Raw genomic sequence first — 19275 nt, forward strand, 5'->3', positions numbered from 1 at the left:
GTATGCTATTGATTATTAGAAAATTTTCTTTAATTAAATAGAATGGCTCTAGAACCATAAAAATGGGATTTATATTTAGAAAAAAACTTGGCAAAGAGCTCCACTGATCAGTATAGGAAGTTCTTACATTTATAACCCATTCGTAATGGATAATATTTCAGTGTGATGTTGGGAACTTTCTCTTTATTAGATGGTAGCATAAAGATAAGCATTAATTTTTTTTTTACAAGAGAAACAGACCTTTGACATGTTGTTAACAAAGCTACCAAATCTTACCAAAATGAACAGTGGAAATAAAGAGGGGGGGCTGGGTTTAGGTCCCCTGTGATGTTTTCAATGTGGAATCATAGTCCATAGGGTTTTAGACTAAGCATTATGACCTATTTTCCAGAGATATGATATATAAAATCTAATATCAATGGATCCATCAAATATACCATTTTACCCAAGTTCCTTGAGAAGTTGCTGGTGTAAGAGGAGATAGAACTAAAATCACACGAAAAATGTGATGACTAGTGCCAGCAAGTGCCCAAGCCTCTCACTTCTCCATTCCTAAGAATGGAGAAGTCTGACATAACCTAATGGATATTAATAAAATGTCAAAAGTTATTTCCAGATCTCCTGATCTATAAGAACACTCAATGTTTAAGAAGTTTAACTACTTTCATGTCAATTTTGCATACCAAAATAAATATATTATTTTATGTAAACTACTACAATGAGTTTCCAATTTTTTTTTTCATCTAGCCAACATGATTACAACTTGGGTGAATAGGAGAACTATACTGGGGCAGAGACAGAATAATAATCCTAAAATAGCATTTACTTTTCACAGAAAAATGTCTCTAGCTATCATAATAAAAAGTCTTACCAAAAATGTATATTAAGCCAAAGGATAACATTAAAATAAATACTACATGATAAAGTAAGAAAATGATATATTAAATCAAATCACTCACAGGAGAACCATCACTCCAAGTAAAGCCCTCTGAAGGACTTTCATATGTCAACCCCAACCAAAACAGTTCATGGTAGTTTCCACTAGCCCTGCAATATACAAGATATAAAGAAAGCTTATGTATGCATGAAACAAATTTGGTTAGCTATGAAGACTAATCAAATTTGAAAATTACACAGGTAAAGAGATTCAATGATTAAATATAAGCATTATTCAATAGATGTACATTTTTGGTAGAACCCATAAATATCCTAAAAATGAGCCACCCTTTGAGAATAAATAATTGTAAAGCACTGAAAGATAATCATTTGGTTATTCATATAACAATATGTATTAAGTGTCTTGTGCTTTTATAGAGCCATTCATCACAGGATTTATACTTACAAAATTAAGGCATTCAGAAGTGAAACTAGATTTTAAAAAGGGTCCCCCCCCCAAAAAAAAAGAAAACAAAATAAAAAAGGGCCCATAGATTTGGAATACAATATATGAACTCATAGCAGCACCATGAGCCAACAATTTTGGGAACATAAAATGTTTCTCAACATAATTAGCACCAAATAGATGAAAGAAAAAAGTATTACTTAGAAAAGATACTTACGTTATTAATCGCCATATTGCTTGCTGTTCTTCTTTATTATTGATACTCGCTAGATCTCCACCCATAGCTCTACAGAAATCTCGAGAGTCAAACCATGTTTTCTTCTCATGTACTCCTTTTGTAAACAGCTAAAGATGATATGGTTTCAGGAGTTATTTTACACTGCATAGCTTATTAACTCAAGATAAATAATTATTTACTTTTGGTGAGCTTTCCTTTACAGAAAAGCAAGACATTGCAATGACCCCACAAAACATAATTCTCTTGGCTAAAAGTCAATTTATGAGTGAATATTTGGGTAACAAACTTTGGGAGATGATTTTGTTAAGAAAATTTTAAAAAATAAAGTTGATAGCACAGGAGGAATTAGCTTAAAATCTTAGAAGCTTTAGGCATATGGGCTAAGCATACAGCTCATTGTTGAAGACAAGGTTAATTTGGTTAAGTGTGAAAAGTAGCATTCAGATGGAAAAAAATGAAAGAAATTTTTGATACAGGGAAAGTATACATGAATAAAGAAAACTTTAAGGAAAATAACCTCCCTGATATTATGCCACAGATTGCTATCCTGTTAGGCTTAAACAAGGAATAATCTGGCAGCCTTTCAACACTGTTGGCTGTGTCCTTCAACACCGCCTTGTCTTTTTTCCTTATAGATGCATATTTTCACAACTATTGGCACACATGCTCTGTACTAATCTGTCAGAGCATCTAAAAAGGTGGGGTATAAGCTAAACCCAATTTAATAGTTTAATAATTTAGGGAATATGTCATATTATCCAAAAGATTTCAATGAAAAGCAATACACAGTGACAGTCTAGGAAACACCTATCAGTATGCAAACAGTATAAGAGTTCATTGTCTCCACCAACATTTATAACATTTATTCATTGTTTCTCATGAGTCTTGGCCCCATCACCCAAGGCCTGTGGAAAAAGAAATTTGCTTCCAACCAACTGTGGCTGCCCAGCTGTCATCATGCAATCCAAGGCAACCTTCACCTTGACCCTCACTTGAGCCATCTAGACAAAGGTGATCTGACCAAGTTTCCACTTAAGTAATCCTAAGACTTCTGTGATGCCTCAACTTGCTAGACTGTGAGATAAGATTTTATTTTATTAAATCAATTTACTATCAGCTGAATTTTATTAATAAGGCCCATATCTTAACTTGTACAAAGATGGTCAATATACTTCCAAACAAACCCTACCCCAAGCACCTCTAAAACCGTAGACTTTTTAGTGACACACATCTGTGGATTTGTTGAATATACACCTGGGTCATCTCCTGGAACCTTGGTTCCCTTCCCAGCTCTGGAGAATTCTGCTGCTTCTCTCAAAATTCTGTAACAAATCCCTTCAGCCTACCACCCTCAGGCAAATATCTTATATAAAATAAATTTGGCTTTTGTGTAGTAACTCAAAAGTTTCCTAGCAACAACAATAAATATCGAATCCTCCCCTGTTTAGCCCAATATACTAGTAGTCCCTCCTACATAAATTATGCTTTTAACCCAGACTGGCTAATCTGGATTGCATAGTTTTTCAACTCTATTGCTACTAATGGGAGTTTCCCACCCAACTAGTCACACCCTTCAGGTTAGAGAAGATTAAGCAACAGAATTCCAACACACATTGATAATTCAAGTTCTTCATTAACCCTACATGTCTTACAAGGCATGCCATGGCCATATGCCATTCACAGGACTGAATAACAGAGGTCTTGAGAGTGTAACTTTAAACACTATTAAGCAGTAGATAAGTAAATCTCTCATTTAGTTAATCCTACCCTTCTCTAGAAAGAATAGAACTTATAAGAAAGAGAGGGGGGAAAGCCCCAAATAAAGTCACTGGGGTTTTTCTTTGTTCATTTGTTTGGGTGAACTTGCTTGCATAAGGAGAAAATAGACGATCCAGCCCAGGAGTGGATAAAACAATTGCAGAATATCAAATTGTCATTTAAAGGACATGAAACACCCATGTACTCCTACCCAGAAATGCCCCATCTCCCAGAGGCGTAATAACCAGGGGTTACATCAGTATAATGGAGCATTACCTCTAGGATACCCATGGGGCATTATTTACAGATTCATTTATCAATTCAGTTAACTAAAAGCTTGGTCTGTAAGAACAGGGCAAAAAGTGAGATGCAATGGAAATGAATGAGGGGAAGCAAAAAACGTTCATTAAGATGAAAAGAAATGCTAGCTCAGACTAGGGCCGGAAAGACTAGGAGAAAGGAGAGGCAGCTGCTGTGATCTGTGTGGTGCTGTAGGTTACTTTGTTGGTCTAAATGCAACTGGTCATTAGCATTCATCCAAGGAAGGCTCTTTACAAATAAACCATGCCGAGCACCCCTTCCAGATCAATCAAGTCAGAATTCCTACAGGTGAAGCCTGAACATGGCAGTATTTGGTTTTGTTTTGCTTTAATTTCTTAACTGATTCTTTAGGCTGAAGGATATTCCAAATTCTTTATTAGTTTTGCAATTGCAGCTTACCTTGAAACACAAGCTTGTTTTACTGGTGGTGCCCCAATTCTCTGGACATTTGGGTTCAGGTGTTGTTGTGGGCTCCGGTGGACGAGTTACTCCCTCTGCCCAGTGTTTGCACACAAATTTTGCCTTTTCTTCACAACTCAAAACATCCCACAGGCCCCCTGCGATCCCAGTTTTCATGGCAACACACCCAGCTTTTCTCCCTGTGTTGAACACATAGACTTCACTTAACAGGTGCTGCTGTAGGCTGGCCATGCTCACAAGAGACAGTACAAACCTGACTCAAATTGTGTGGTCAAACCTCCATGTGCTGAGGAAAAGAAGAGGAGAGATCCTGTGGCATTTGGCAATTTATGTGTGCTCTTTGGAATCCTTATTTACCTTTGTGACCCCAACTGAATTATGATCTCAAAGGTCACGATTTTGATATCATTTTGTATTTCTAACATCTGGCAAGGTGCCGCCTAATAGACATTTAATGATACAATAATTTTTGCATAATAAAATTTACTGCCATGGCAAAAATAGTAGTGCAACATTTCTTTTTCTTTTTGAAAAACAAATTCTCTAAGGTCCCTTTTTTCCTCTAGGGTTCATGAAGATTTTCCAGAACACAAGTTTGTTATGGACTTGAAAATGAGATACATCTGAGAGATTTTAAGTTAAGTTTAGTTACTCAATCACCTTGAACTTGTTGCCTCATATTAAAATGCAAATATCACTACCTACCTTACAGAGTTGTAATGAATTTTTTCATGGTAAAAAAAAAAAGTACGTAAAAGAAACTGAGGACTATGTCAAACTTAATAAATTATAATTCTGGTTCATAGTTGTGATTATTTCCAAATAGTAATTAATTAAGACAGAGCTTTGAAAACATTAGGATTCCTTCTGCTTAGATGAGGTCATCTTTTATCACTATTCTTTTAAAGGACATTAAGTGTTTAGAGTAACTCTCTAAATTCTGGGGTGGTACATCTTTTTCAAAACATCTTCATTAAGATTTCTGACTCCCTACAACTCCAGTTTAATCCATTTTTGTTCTCTAAGAACATTCCAGGATTAATTTTTCCAAATCCTATGGTTGAATTAACTCCACCTGCAAAATTAGAAGTTTGTCCTAGAGTAATAATTACCACTCCTACCAATATTTTTAAGGTGTGCGCTCAGCTCTTGATATATTGCCCAGTTATTTAAAGATGAACTGAAATCATACCATTTTTCAGAACATGCAATAATTTAAAAAGAATCACTCTATCCAAAATACTGATCTATTTACCTCATTAAGAGCTGAGAATACAAATTAAATGAACGCCTGAAGATTAGGACTTGTTTGACTAAGTAGTAAATTCACACATTCGAGCTATTATTCCTTCTTTAGCTCTTTGCCCAGGCACAATAAAACATTAGCTATAAAGGATGTTGAATTTCCTGGGGCTGTCGCACTAAACAAGGTCATAAACTGTGATATCAGTGTATAAAGAAGGCACAGAATCTTTCAGAGGCTATTTCAGAAACTACCTAGTAGGGAAGCAAATCAGCACTTATAGGGAGGCAAGTGGTATTGGTGCAAACAGCACAGATTTGGGAATTACACAGATTAGTCTAAATTCATGGTCGGAAGCTTTCTAGTCACATCAATTTTCCGAGTCCCAGTTCTCACATCTTTAAAATGAAGACACTTAAACTTATCTTGGACGTTTCTTATAAAGATAATATGAAATCCAATGCAGATAAAGGACTAAGCAGGGCAGCACATGCAAGATACAGAAATGAGTCCCACGTAAGCACTGCCTTGTGCTCCACCAACTCAAGCACACTAATATTGCTATTCATAGTTGCACTGAGATGGTTTGTAGTCCTTCAGTATAGTTGTAAGCCTTCAGAAATAAGTTAACCATTTGGAACATTTGTGACCATTTAGGGTTTCATAAATATTTTTCAAATAAGAGCAGTATCCGATAACCTAGCAGCTTTCCTTGTTTTCTAGACTTAGACCATTGCAAACTAATTGGAACTTAAACACACACACACACACACAAAAAAGCCCTAGCCAGTTGCATAGTGGTTAGAGTGTCGGCCCACGTACCTAAGGGTTGGGGGTTCAATTCCCAGTCAAGGGCATGTACCACGACTGCAGGTTCACTCCCCACCCCTGGTCAGGGTGCATGTAGGAGGCAACCAAACGATGTTGATTTTTCTTGCTCTCTCTCCCCCCTCCCACCTCCCTTCCAATTTGTATTAAAATCAATGGAAAAATATCCTCGGGTGAGGATTAAAGAAAAATAGGACAGAATAGCAAATACTGAAAGCACAATTAATTCACATAGTCCATTTGCACAGGTACATAAGGAGGTAGGTTTTGCACGATGGATGTGTGCAATGAATACAAACCTCCGACCTAAGCTCTGCACATACCTGGCATTTCGAAGTTCCAGTGAGTGTACTGGACCTCCTCCTCAATGGTCCACTGGAAGATCCCTTTGTTCCGGACATCGGAAAGGCCTGTCCAAAAGTATTTCTCAGGCCTCAATCCAACCCAACTAGTGAGGAAGGCTTGCTCATATCTAAAAAGCAATAATAATAAATAAATTTTTAAACAGTTAAACTAAATTTTGTAAATATTTATGTAAACTTTCTAATTATCAACATGAAATGTATGTCATTTCTATGTTTGAGCTATGATTTGGTTGGTAACTCAAACGTATTTTCTTATATTTATGTGTCATTTGTATTACACAAAATTTACTAAGAAAATGTGATCCTATGAAGAAAAAATACTAAACAGGTGACTGAATAAAATAATTTAAATATACTCAAACATGTCTCTCTATTCCTCATCAGCCCCTCTGCCCTTCTCAAAAGGGAAGAGAATTCTGAAAATGCAAAGAGAAAACTATAGCATTTTAAAATACACTGTTTAAAAATCAGTCCACTTTTCAAATATTTCAAACGTTCTCCACAATTTCTGGTTTAGTAAGTTGAGAGGTCATAATGTAATCAAGGATGATACAAATGGAAAAATCTGTGTGGATTTCCCCCTGAATTGCATCCTCATTATCTACTCTCAGAAACAGAAAATTATCAAGAAATACAGAGAAGCAGAGATTCAATCTCTAGAAAGAACTGGGAGCAAAATCACAAATTCCAACATTTTCTCTCCCTCCGCAACTCAGCTGTGTGCCTGGCATAATACAATTTGGTTAGTACGGGTATCAAAGTTTGTCTTAATGGACAAGCACTAGACAATGAGGTAGCAATGTACGCAAAATGCTCTTTTGGGGACGTCAGAAAAGTGGTGCCCAAAGTTTCCAGGAACAAAGAGAGGTGTGAATGACTCCAGAGAGAACAGAGAGGGAAATGCAAAGAAAGCTACAATAACAGAACATTTGCTTGCCCAGACTGAATAATTCCATTCCCTAAACTGAACAAGCACCCCTCCAGAAATTAAAGTTCCAAAGTCAATTTTTCTTAAATTTCTAAAAATCAAGTCTAACCACAGAGGCAGTGACCCTCCCTAGATATAAATATCATAGAAAACACAAAGAAAAATGTACCTAAAACATAAAATATAGGGAAATCTCTGCTGCAATAGATCAAAGGATCAATGACAGTGTAGATCAGAACATGTCCCCACCTTACTTAACGATGTGCAGCTCATCTCCTTGTCATAAGAGTATCTATGTTCTGATTTTCAGATGTTAGCATTATATCAGGGTGCTACACTGTATTAGACATTTAATTGTACATGAAAGAAGGATGTGGGTTGAAATATAAGTTCTTTTACAAAGACCATCCAAATTGTATCAAATCTTTCATTTGTATCAAAGGATTTTTAATATCAATGGCATCCTCTACATTTTATTGAGTCTGCCTTGAAAGGCCACTAAATATAACTTATTGAACTAAAACTCAATATTTTACCTTTTTACTGCAAATGACATGGACATTTTAAATTTTCTTCTAAGTTTCTCCTAGACTTATTCCAGTGCTTTACAAAGAGTAGGGGAAAATGACTAAACACTAAAATCTTAAAATGGATGGGACTCTAGATGTCAAAATTTATATAAAATCCTATATATCCATATAATTTCCTTGGCCTATAAGTCTAGTAAACCTAGCAAAGAAAAGAAGAAAAATAGAAGACTGGGAAAAATGAATAAAATATTCAGTAAACCTCTCTGCCCTCTTTTTTTGGTGGGAAATATAGTAAAGATAGAAAGTGGGATTTATGAGCTTAAATTTTGTACTTATTTTTCCTGATATATCAAAAAAAGGTATATATAATTACATTTATTAGAGTATTAATAAACAGTTTAGAATATTGCCTTATAGTACTAAAAGTAGCAAAGTATTTTATAATGTTTGCAATGAAGAATTCAAATAAGGCCCAAGTGGCATGGCTCAGTGATTGAGCATCAACCTATGAACCAGGAGATCATGGTTCGATTCCCGGTAAGGGCACATGCCCAGGTTGCAGGCTTGATCCCCAGTGTGGTGCATACAGGAGACAGCCAATCAATGATCCTCTCTCATCATTGATGTTTCTATCTCTCTCTCCCTCTCCCTTCCTTTCTGAAATAATTAAAAATATATTTTTAAAAAAGAATTCAAATAAGAATATGATTTTCAATCTTCTGCTTTTACAAACCATACGTCATGATTCCATGCAATTTACTTAGAAATTTAGAGCACATTGAGACCTGGGATTTCTGAAAACTTTTCATTATTTGACATTTTAAAATAAGATTAAAATTATTCCACACCTGTCTTCAACAGTTGTTAGGTAAGCATTCTCTTTCACACAGGTTTGGTTTGCTTCTGAAAATGTTGAAAGTGTGTGTCCAATCATATAGCAGTAGAAGCCGTGTCTTTTCCAGCCCTATTAATGATATCAAACAGATTATCACATATTTATTGGATAATATTATTTTAATAATCCCTCTGTTATGAGATAAACAATAGAACTAAATACAAATTTGAATAATTTGAAATGCAGTGAAAAGCACTTATATGAGTAAAGAAATCAGTAGTGTGTTATTCCTCATATGACAAATTATGATGCAAAGTGGGGGGAACAGTCATTCTCTCTCCTTCTGAGGCATCCTCCAACAAAATGATTCATGAAATGTTTACCAAAGCAACTGAACAGAAAGGTTAAATTTTAGTTTCAGAATAGATAACCACAGAGAATAATTTGCAAAATAACAAGACTTGTTGACTTTTGAGGTCAACAGTAGGTGGTGAGTATAAATCTATATCATCTGGTCACAGGCACCAAAAAGCAGTAGAAACCTAAAAGTTGGAATGGAAAGTGCACCAGCTGTGACTGAGGGCTGTCCAGAGCGCATCAAACCTAGTTAAGTACTAGAGCCCAGGGTCTGGGGTTTTAATGTCCACACAGATTAGGATATTGCCCATCAACCCACCTGACCTGGGAGATGGAACTGAAATCCTTGCATACAGATGATATTATTTAAAGGTAACCCCTCTGGGAAAGGAGAGCAAAATTCTCTGCCCACAAGACAAGGAAATTCTTGTCATATGCCTGGAGTTCTAGGGGCAGGAGAAAAAATTATTCTGTTTGAAAATGAATATAAAGTCTGTGCCACAGTTGGGTGCTGGTCCCAACTTTACACTATTCACACTGTATGAGAACTCACAGCCAAAAAAAAAAAAAAAAAAAAAAGTAAAACTTGGTCTACAAAAAGATAATCTCCTAGGTACTCAGAGAAGTAAATGCAAAACTACACAACAGAAATATTTCTACATGGCAGGTCATGTGAGAGTATGTGATTTGAAGGTTAGAGTGGACTAATTCAAAATAAAAAATTACAAATCATGTGAGAAAATGTCTCCTTTCAAGGGAGAATTAATAATTCAATATAATAAAACACCTGGAAAAATATAAAAATAAGTATGTTTGAGATTATGTAAGTGACAAAAGAAGAAATAAAATCAATAATGGAAGATCAAAATTTCATGAACAACAAACAAGAGGATTTGAAAACACACACAAAAAAATAGGATAGCAAGAAAAGAAAAATATAAAGTTAAAAAGTGAAACTTCAAAATTGAAAACAAACCAAATTTCAGAAATTAAAATTGAATAAAAATAGCCTTTCTTTTCAGATGGTTTTCAAACTGATTATTAAAAAAAGAGTGATTAACAAAATCATAGTGCATTTCAAGTGGGGCATATTCAAATATCTGCCTTTTGTACAAGGCAACTAGGGAATTATAGTTGACCATGGCCATTCTCTACATAAACAACATTCAAATAAAATATTCCTCAAAAAAAAATCTTACTGACCAGATTAAACATTGAAAATAGGTTTTCAGAAAGATTAGCAAATTGGATAAATGTAGCAGAGGAATGAAAAGAGGTTAGAAAGTATATTGATGAAAATAGAACAAGAAAATCAATCTAAAATAAATGTCAGAAGCACTGAATAAAATTAATGACTGATAATTTTTAAGAATTGAAAGATAGGTACAAGTCCTCAAAATGAAGAGGCAAACAGACCCAATAAAATCAATCCAAATCTCGCCACATGGTACTAAGCCTGAAGAACGACAAAAACAATGAAATCTTAAAATCAACCAGAAAGAAAATACAGATGACCCACTTTTTGAAAAGGAAAGATTAGTCTAATAACAAGAATTCCAATGGCAAAAATAAAGGCCAGGAGAAAATAAAACAATATATAAAGTAATATCAGAAAACAGCTTTCTATCTAGAACTCTAAAATGACCTGTCTAAATTATTGTGCAGAGAGAGGATAAATTCAAGACGTTTTCAAACAAAATAGAGAATTTTCCTCTCGCAGATCACCAGTGAAAAAACTCCTGAAAGGTTTACTTTGGCAAGAAGGAATTTTAAATCAGGAGGAATGAGTGGGCTAAAAGTCTACACTGAACAAAGATATCAATAAATGTCTTCATAAATCCAGGTCTAATGTACAAATAGCAAAGATAGCTAATTGGCTGTGGAAAGTTAAATAATGGAATATAAGATCTGTAGTTTAGTTAATAGTATTGTATTCATGTCAATTACCTGGTTGTGATAATGTACACTAGTTTGATAAGATGTGATTATTGGAAGAAACAGAATGTATAGTAGAGGGGAATTCTATGTGTTCTTTTTTTTCAATTTCTTGTGAGTCTAACATTTTTCAAAATTAAAAAAATTTTTAATGCTTAAGTAGAATAATAATCTTTATTTTGTTCATAAAGAAGAGAGAGATACTTAATAACTTTAACTTCAAGTCAGGAATGCATGTTAAAAGCATAAGGTTAATCTTTTAAAAAACAGAAGTAGCCTGTATAATTCCCAAATGTGTAAGAGAGAAAAATGGAATAAAGATATTCAATAGAACCAATGAGGTGCAGGGAAGGAGATGAAAGAAAATAAAACTGAATTGTCAACAAAATAAAGTGCAAAATAAGACAGTAGAAACTAATCTATACTAATAAAAGGGTAATATGCTAATTAGACTGGACATCCCTCCGGACGTCCTTCCAGACAAAGCCACGGTGGCGGGGGCTGAGGCAGAGGTGGTTAGGGGCAATCAGGCCAGCAGGCAGAGGCAGTTAGGGGTGATCAGGCAGGCAGGGGAGCAGTTAGGGACATCAGGCAGGCAGGTAGAGTGGTTAGAGGTGATCAGGCAGGCAGGTGAGTAGTTAGGAGCCAGCAGTCCCAGATTGCAAGAGGGACTGCTCCAATCCCTGCTCAGGCCTAAACCAGCATCCCCTGAGGGGTCCCAGATTGGAGAGGGTGAAGGCTGGGTTGAGGGACCCCCTACTGTGCACGAATTTTTATTTTATTTTTTTGTGCACCGGGCCTCTAGTTCTATATAATAAGGAGCTAATATGCTAATTAGACCAAACAGCTGAATGACTGTCCAGACAACCTTCCAGACAAAGCCAAGGCTGCGAGGGGCTGTGAGGGCCAGCCAAGGCAGCCTGGGCTGTGAGGGCCAAGCCCCTTGCATGAATTTTGTGCATCGGGCCTCTAGTAAGAATATAACAGTATGTAAAACAAATTTAAACTCTAAGTTTGCCAGTTAACACGTTAAAGGCCAAGCCTGTTTTGTCTTCTTTTCCGTTTCAGTCACTGGTGACTGACATGGCGCTTAACGTGTTAAAAGCAGAGTACCTCAAATTAGATTAAAAATAAAAATATAGATACATGTTTATAAGAACAGTCCCTAAAATAGAATGATTAAAAGCAATTAGTTGGAAAAAGAGGTTCTAGGAAAATATCAAGCAAAAGATATTTTCTGTAACAATGTTAGTATCATTTAAAATTAACTTTATGATTTAAAAAATCATTATTATGAATAAAGTAATTACATGAAGAACAGATTCATCAGGAAAATATAACACAGATTAAAGTATTTAAAGCAAAAATTGACAGAACTACAAGGAGAATATTTTGTCAAACAGACAAAATATTAGGAATATAGAATATCTGGATAATATAAGTGCTAAATTTTATCTAGTCAACATATATCATTCTATTCAAGCACACATGGAATATTTACAAAAACCAACTATGACTAAGATCATTAAAAAATCTCAACAAATAACAGAAACAACACCTTTATATGCTCACAATTAAGGGAAATTAAAATCAATAGTACCTCCCAATTATTTAGAAACTAGAAAACAAACTACTACCAAAACCCCCATCACTATTAACATACACACCCATATGCACACATGCGTGCACTCAAGTGTGTGCACGCACACACACACACACTTCTAAATCATTCCTGGGTGAAAGAAATCTTAATGGAAATAAAAAATATATAATTTATATATTTTTCAAATTTATAATTGAATCACAATAAAACACTACATAACAAAACATGGTGGCTGTTCCATAGTTTCAATTATACCTTTTACTTCTGTAAGTATTTTAAAATACATTCATTTTAATATTGTAGCCATTAATTCCATCATCTAAAGCTCCTGATGGTATCCTATATAATAAAGACCTAATATGCTAATTAGACTGAACAGCAGAACAACCATCTGGATGACCTTCCGGACGAAGCCAGGGCTGTGAGGGCCGAGCCCTTTGCACAAATTTCGTGCATCAGGCCTCTAGTATTTTATGTTTTTGAATTTCAAACTCATCTGTGGGATTCCTGGTCAGCCTGGAAAAAGAGACTTCTGTATAAAGAGAATTCACATTTGCATCTGGCAGACATCCTAGAATATTAGTAGCACAGGACCACTTTATGTTAATTTCTTAGCTCGATGTTTCCCACACAGGTAAGCAATGAATTGAAAACTGAATCCCAGATCAGTATGACAGCAGGCCCATGATTTTGAATTCTTAAAAAGACCCCTACACCACCACCCAGTGCCCAGGCCTACCCAGACACAAAAAAAACTGTCTTATATTCCTTTTTTTCTAGTGGACTTTTGTTTTCTAGTCTTCCTAGACCTTAGAGGAAGTCACTTCCTAGAGCAGGTGTTTTTAAACTGGCCAAATTATTTAATATCTCTGAGCTTCAGTTTCCTCTTCTATCTAATTAGGACTATAACGTGTGTCCTTATAGTCAATGAGAGCATAATAACTGCACTCAACAAACAGTTGCTTCTTACTAAAATATTTTTCTATTCTCATCCTAATGATTAAATTAGATTATATCAGATTACTAGAGGCCCTATGCATGAATTCATGCACCGGCAAGGTCCCTCTGCCTGGCCTGTGGGGATTGGGCTGAAACCGGCTCTCTGACATCCCCTGAGGGGTCCCAGATTACAAGAGGGCACAGGCCAGGCTGAAGGACCCCACCAGTGCATGATTGGGGCCGGGGCGGGACTGCGGGAGGGCTCCAGGGCATGTCTGGCCTGTCTTAGCCAGTCCCAGTCTGTCCGACCCCAGCAGCAAGCTAACCTACTAGTCAGAGCATCTGTCCTCTGATGGTCAGTGTGCATCACAGCAACTGGTCAAATGGTTGAATGGTTGGAGGGACAATTAGCATATTATGCTTTTATATATAGAGATGGCTATAAGAATTAATTGCCCTGGCCGGATAGCTCAGTTGGTTAGAGCATCATCCAGATACCACAAGGTTGTGGATTCAATCTCCAGTCAGGACACATACAGGAAACAACTAATGAATGCATAAATAAGTGGAATAACAAATCAATGTTTCTCTCTCTCTCTGCTTCCTCTCTGTCTAAAATCAATAAATAAAATTTAAAAAAATTTAAGAATTAATAGACTGTATTTATAACTTTGATTGCATAGAAGTAATAAAATTTAAGGATTATTTATTTATAGAAAATTATAATATACATACACATGTGATTAGGCAAATACTATATAAGTGTAGTGGGAATGAAACCAGTAGTGAAAGTGCAGTGGGCTGGTGACAGGAGACTGGAAGTTAGTCTTGCCTTGGTGTAACTCTAAAAAAGTTATCACTTCTCTGAACTGAAAGTTCCAGAATGCAACAAATTAAAAGGGGAATTTTGTCACCACTAAGATCCTTTATACTTCTAAAAGACTGTGATTTTCTGCTCCATGTTGCTTCATGGTTTATTTGTACAGCACTAAATTATGATTCATGAATTCTCAGCCTGTTGGTGTTTGGTATAAGATGATTTGATCACAACATGATACTCTTGGAAAGAAAATTCATTTCTGCTTTATTTTTATCCAAGAGAAGTGAGAAAGGAAAAAAGCGGAAGATGGACCACTCAGCAACCAGGAAAATAATAACCATACACCTGGATTTTGTAGTTTCTTTTCACTTTTACATAGGTCATTTACTTTAACCTCAAAGAAAAATAAGACCACAGGGAGATATTGCTAACTGTTATACAGGTCAGATTGACACACAGTAGGAGTGCATGGCTTTATTCAATAGTTTAAAGCAGTTACTGCCGGCCACTAGCAGTTAGAGTTTAGATCTCCTGTCTCTATGGGGAGAAATCTCCAGTAGAAGTAGCTCATCAGAAATATTATAAATGGAAAAGTGACTAAGGATTGTTTGCTATCTACAACCTAAGGTTTTCTACTGGAAATGTCCTTGACAACCCATAGGTCCTAGACTACCAATACCCCAATGATAACTTGTCCCATGACCTGCCTTAATCTTGTTACCTTCTCCAGGCTCCGTTCGGTGTGTCATTTTATTCCCCGTTCTCTTTCTCCAATCCCCATGGCATTCTGAAAGTTGCTACTGACCACACACACCCCATGTTAACTGTCAAGAAGGCTTTAGAGAGAACAATGATACAAAACACTAACAATAAACCATTACATTTTTAAACAGTTGAAACACTTGGCTATCTCAGGCAAAAATAAAGCCAAGTATGACGTATAATATTTGCTGATCTCAAGTTATCGGGTGTGTCGGAACTCACTTTCCTGCAGCCTGGTTCTACGTCCACTGTTCCTGGCCCTTGGGCTTGTGATTTCATCTTACAGATGTAGCCCAGAGACCGCTCGCAGGCCCGATCTGCCCAGTACCCATCCTGCGGGAAGCAAAGAGGAAACCTTAATGATTATCAGTTGTTTGACTGTGACGCTATTTTCTCATAATTGTGCCTCAGAAAAGGAAAAACAAAGATTTGAGGTTATTAAAAGAAAATGGCACCTATGCGAAGGAAAGGTAAATTGACATTTTACAAGTAATGGCAAATTTTACTCTGGCTACAAAGATGTAAAGGGAGATTGCAGCCCCCAATATGTGTTTATATTTTAGATATCTAACCCACAGTTTAGAGGGATCTTTTCATATTTGGCACCTCCATATAAGCAAAAAAAGAAAAACAAACTAATGTAACTCTCCAAGCACAGATTCAACGCTGTGGAGCCCAGAATAGGTCTAACCAGGTCTATGGCTACTCAGAGCAATCAGTTGAAAGGAGAATCAAAGCTCTTAATTGATTAACCAATTTACCATTTAGAACCCAGCACAGGAACAATATATGAATATTACTTATTGGTTAATTTTAACCTTGACTCGAAAGTTTCTGTTGGGCCTCTTGAAAATTTGACTGCTAAACAATTGAAAGAGATCTAAGAAATTGAATTTTAGTTCAACCTTGATCTATGTCAATTAACCTAGACTAGAAACCATCTAAACAACCACATGTAGTAAGCGGGGAAAGTTTCCTGTGGCTTTTGGTAGCTCTCAGTTATTAACGTTGCCTCACCTTGCCTTTCATCACCACACAGTCTTCCTGCCTATTGTTTTCATGGCTTGGTTCTCCACGAAGCCATTTGGTAAATGTCACTGGGGTCCCATCACTCCATTCAAAATACATTTGAATCTTGAGGTCATTTAAGCCAATCCATAACTCATCATTTGGCTCTAAACAAGAAGAAAAACACAGAAGCAATTTACACAAAGTTTGCATTCCCAAGGTCAGGAGGTTATCTGGAAGGAAAGGCCCTCTGCTATCAACAATGCTTCTAGTCTGTTGATTCTGTAACTAACATAAAGGATCGTCCTCTTGAGTATTAATCTGATCTGCATGCTGTAGACTGAGATGTGGGCGATACCTGATGGTGTCAATTTGAATTGTGTAATGTACTCTTTTTTGTTTTGTTTTGTTTCCCTTGAATCTTTTTTTCAAATTTTATTTTATTGTTTAAGGTATTACAAATAGTAGTACATATGTCTCCTTTTTTTTTCCCCATTGACCTTCCCCCCACCTCCCCTACCTCTTGCGCCCCCACCCCCGCACTTGCCCTCACCCCCGCCCCCCCCCAGTGTCTTGTGTCTGTTGGTTGTGCTTATATGCATGCATACAAGTCCTTTGATTGATCTCTTACACCCTCCCCTACCTTCCCACTGTAGTTTGACAGTCTGTTCGATGCTTCTTTGCCTCTATATATTTTTGTGTAATGTACTCTTTACAAAGTGAATGTGACTGTATTCTTTTGTTGTGCTACTGCAAATTGTATCTCCTAAGAATTGCAAAAATGAAATTGAGGTGGGTCTATCATTACCCTCTATATCGTGAAGCTATTTTTTTTGTTATAAAAAATGTATAACAACTGTACTTATCGTGTTGGAAATATGGCATTTATTTATATATAAATCTACCTGACTACTATTAAATCTTATGTGTGTTTCAAAACAATAAATATTAAATACCACATTTACTTTATTGACTGTGCTATTAACAAGAACATTTTATTTTATTGACTATTGTTGTCAAGTGAAAATGATCTATACAGTGAAAAGATGCATAGACTGAGGAGTTGGGCTGTGCCCCAACATTTGGCACTTATTTATTAGTCTATAAATACGAATGAGTTTGGAATTATTTTCACCATTAAATACAAGAAGAACCCAAATAGCAAATAAAAGTTAAAATAAAAACAACCAGGACTAGATATAAAATGTAATTATTTTGTTTTAAAATACTACAATTTTCATTATTGATTTTATCAGTAGTTATAATTCTAAATATCATGACTAAAACGGGACAATATTGAAGGCCTGAAATTTTGCAGCTAAAAACAGATACAATTCCAAATTTAATAAAATGAAAGAATACACAATTCAATGTCAATTGCACTACTGTGAATTCCATCCTGAGTGCCTGATTTATGTTCTTTAAGCTGTAAAATAAAATTACCTGCCAAAGGGTTTTAAAGATGATTTTGTAGTAGAAAATGAGAAAAATGCCACACTGTATAGGAATTTCCCTAAATAGTTTATCTCTTCCTCCTAAAGTTGTCACTCAACTTTGCTTTGGAGAAGTCCCTGACTGGCCTAGCGCCAACACCCGCAGATGTTTCCAGCACCATAAAGAGTGGCTGACATTGCCATCAGGATCCCTTTTCCTTTCACCTAATTTGGCAGATCATAATCTTTTTGAGCAGCCCAATATAGGCTTCAAAATGGCCTCATGTGCCCACACCTCAAGGATTTAGGTTAAATACTAATGAAAACCTAACTCCCAAGTACCACAATTATAATAAAGTATTAAGAGTTTTCTATAAATATTTTTCTCACTGAACTGTTCTCCTCCTCCAGCTTTGGTAATTCCAAAGCACAATTTTGACCCTACAAAAATATATAAGATGCAAGTGTAAAAGTGTTAAGCTGATTCTTATAAATCAGTAGGGAGGCTGTCTCAGTTGATATAGCCATAATTTATATGTGCAGGTCCCAATTTACCCACTGTCTTTCCATGAGTCACATAAAAGATATTTCAACTAGCTAAAAAAGGTTTCCTAAGGCCAAGAGACATATGAAAACCTGCTCAAAGTCACTAATCATCAGAGAGATGCAATAATGCAATACCATCTCACACCTGTCAGAATATCATCAACAAATCAACAAATGACAAGTGCTGGCGAGGATGCGGAGAAAAAGGAACCCTCATGCACTGCTAGTGGGAATGCAGACTGGTGCAGCCACTGTGGAGAACAGTATGGAGTTTCCTCAAAAAACTAAAAATGAAACTCCCATTTGACCCAGTGATCCCACTTCTAGCAATATATCCCAAGAAACTAGAAACACGAATCAGAAAGGATATATGCACCCCTATGTTCATAGCAGCACAATTCACCATAGCTAAGATTTGGAAACAGCCTCAGTGCCCATCAGCAGATGAGTGGATTAAAAAACTGTGGAACATCTACACAATGGAATACTACGCTGCAGTAAAAAAGGAGTTCCTACCATTTGCAACAACATGGATGGAGATGGAGAGCATTATGCGAAGTGAAATAAGCCAGGCAGAGAAAGATAAATATCACATGATCTCACTCATTTGTGGAATATAATGAACAACATAAACTGATGAACAAAAACAGATCCAGAGACAGAGAAACATCAATCAGAACGTCAAACCTCAGGGAAGGTAGGGGACGGTGGGGGTAAGGGGGAGAGATCAACCAAAGGACTTATATGCATGCATATAAGCCTAATCAATGGACACAGACAACAGGGGGGTAAAGGCATGAGTGGGGGGGGGTGGCGGGTAATGGGGGAATAAGGACACATATGTAATACCTTAATCAATAAAGAAATTAAAAAATAAAATAAAATAAGTCAATAAATAAAAAATAAATAAATAAAAAAGGTTTCCTAGACTTTTGTTTTTGTTCTTTTGTTGTTGTTAATCTTCACCCAAGGATATTTTTTTTCCCATTGATTTTTAGCGAGTGGAAAGAAGTGGGAAGTGAGGGTAGGGTGAGAGAGAGAGAGAGAGAGAGATAGAGAGAGAG

General features: G+C 36.1%; 1 protein-coding gene across 1 annotated transcript in view; it reads right to left on the bottom strand.

The window, feature by feature from the left end:
- MRC1 (mannose receptor C-type 1) overlaps window positions 1–19275 on the bottom strand; it is a 102409-nt gene that overhangs the window by 40407 nt on the left and 42727 nt on the right. The window contains exons 8-14 of the mRNA XM_080643718.1: window positions 16242–16399; window positions 15447–15557; window positions 8822–8937; window positions 6474–6622; window positions 4059–4258; window positions 1560–1687; window positions 960–1047 (exon numbers count right to left, since the gene is read on the bottom strand). Coding sequence (XP_080499844.1) covers window positions 960–1047; window positions 1560–1687; window positions 4059–4258; window positions 6474–6622; window positions 8822–8937; window positions 15447–15557; window positions 16242–16399 — 950 coding nt within the window. The remainder of the gene's footprint in view (window positions 1–959; window positions 1048–1559; window positions 1688–4058; window positions 4259–6473; window positions 6623–8821; window positions 8938–15446; window positions 15558–16241; window positions 16400–19275) is intronic.

The sequence above is a fragment of the Plecotus auritus genome (genome assembly GCF_963455305.1).
Source record: "Plecotus auritus genome assembly, chromosome: 1".
Taxonomy (NCBI): domain Eukaryota; kingdom Metazoa; phylum Chordata; class Mammalia; order Chiroptera; family Vespertilionidae; genus Plecotus; species Plecotus auritus.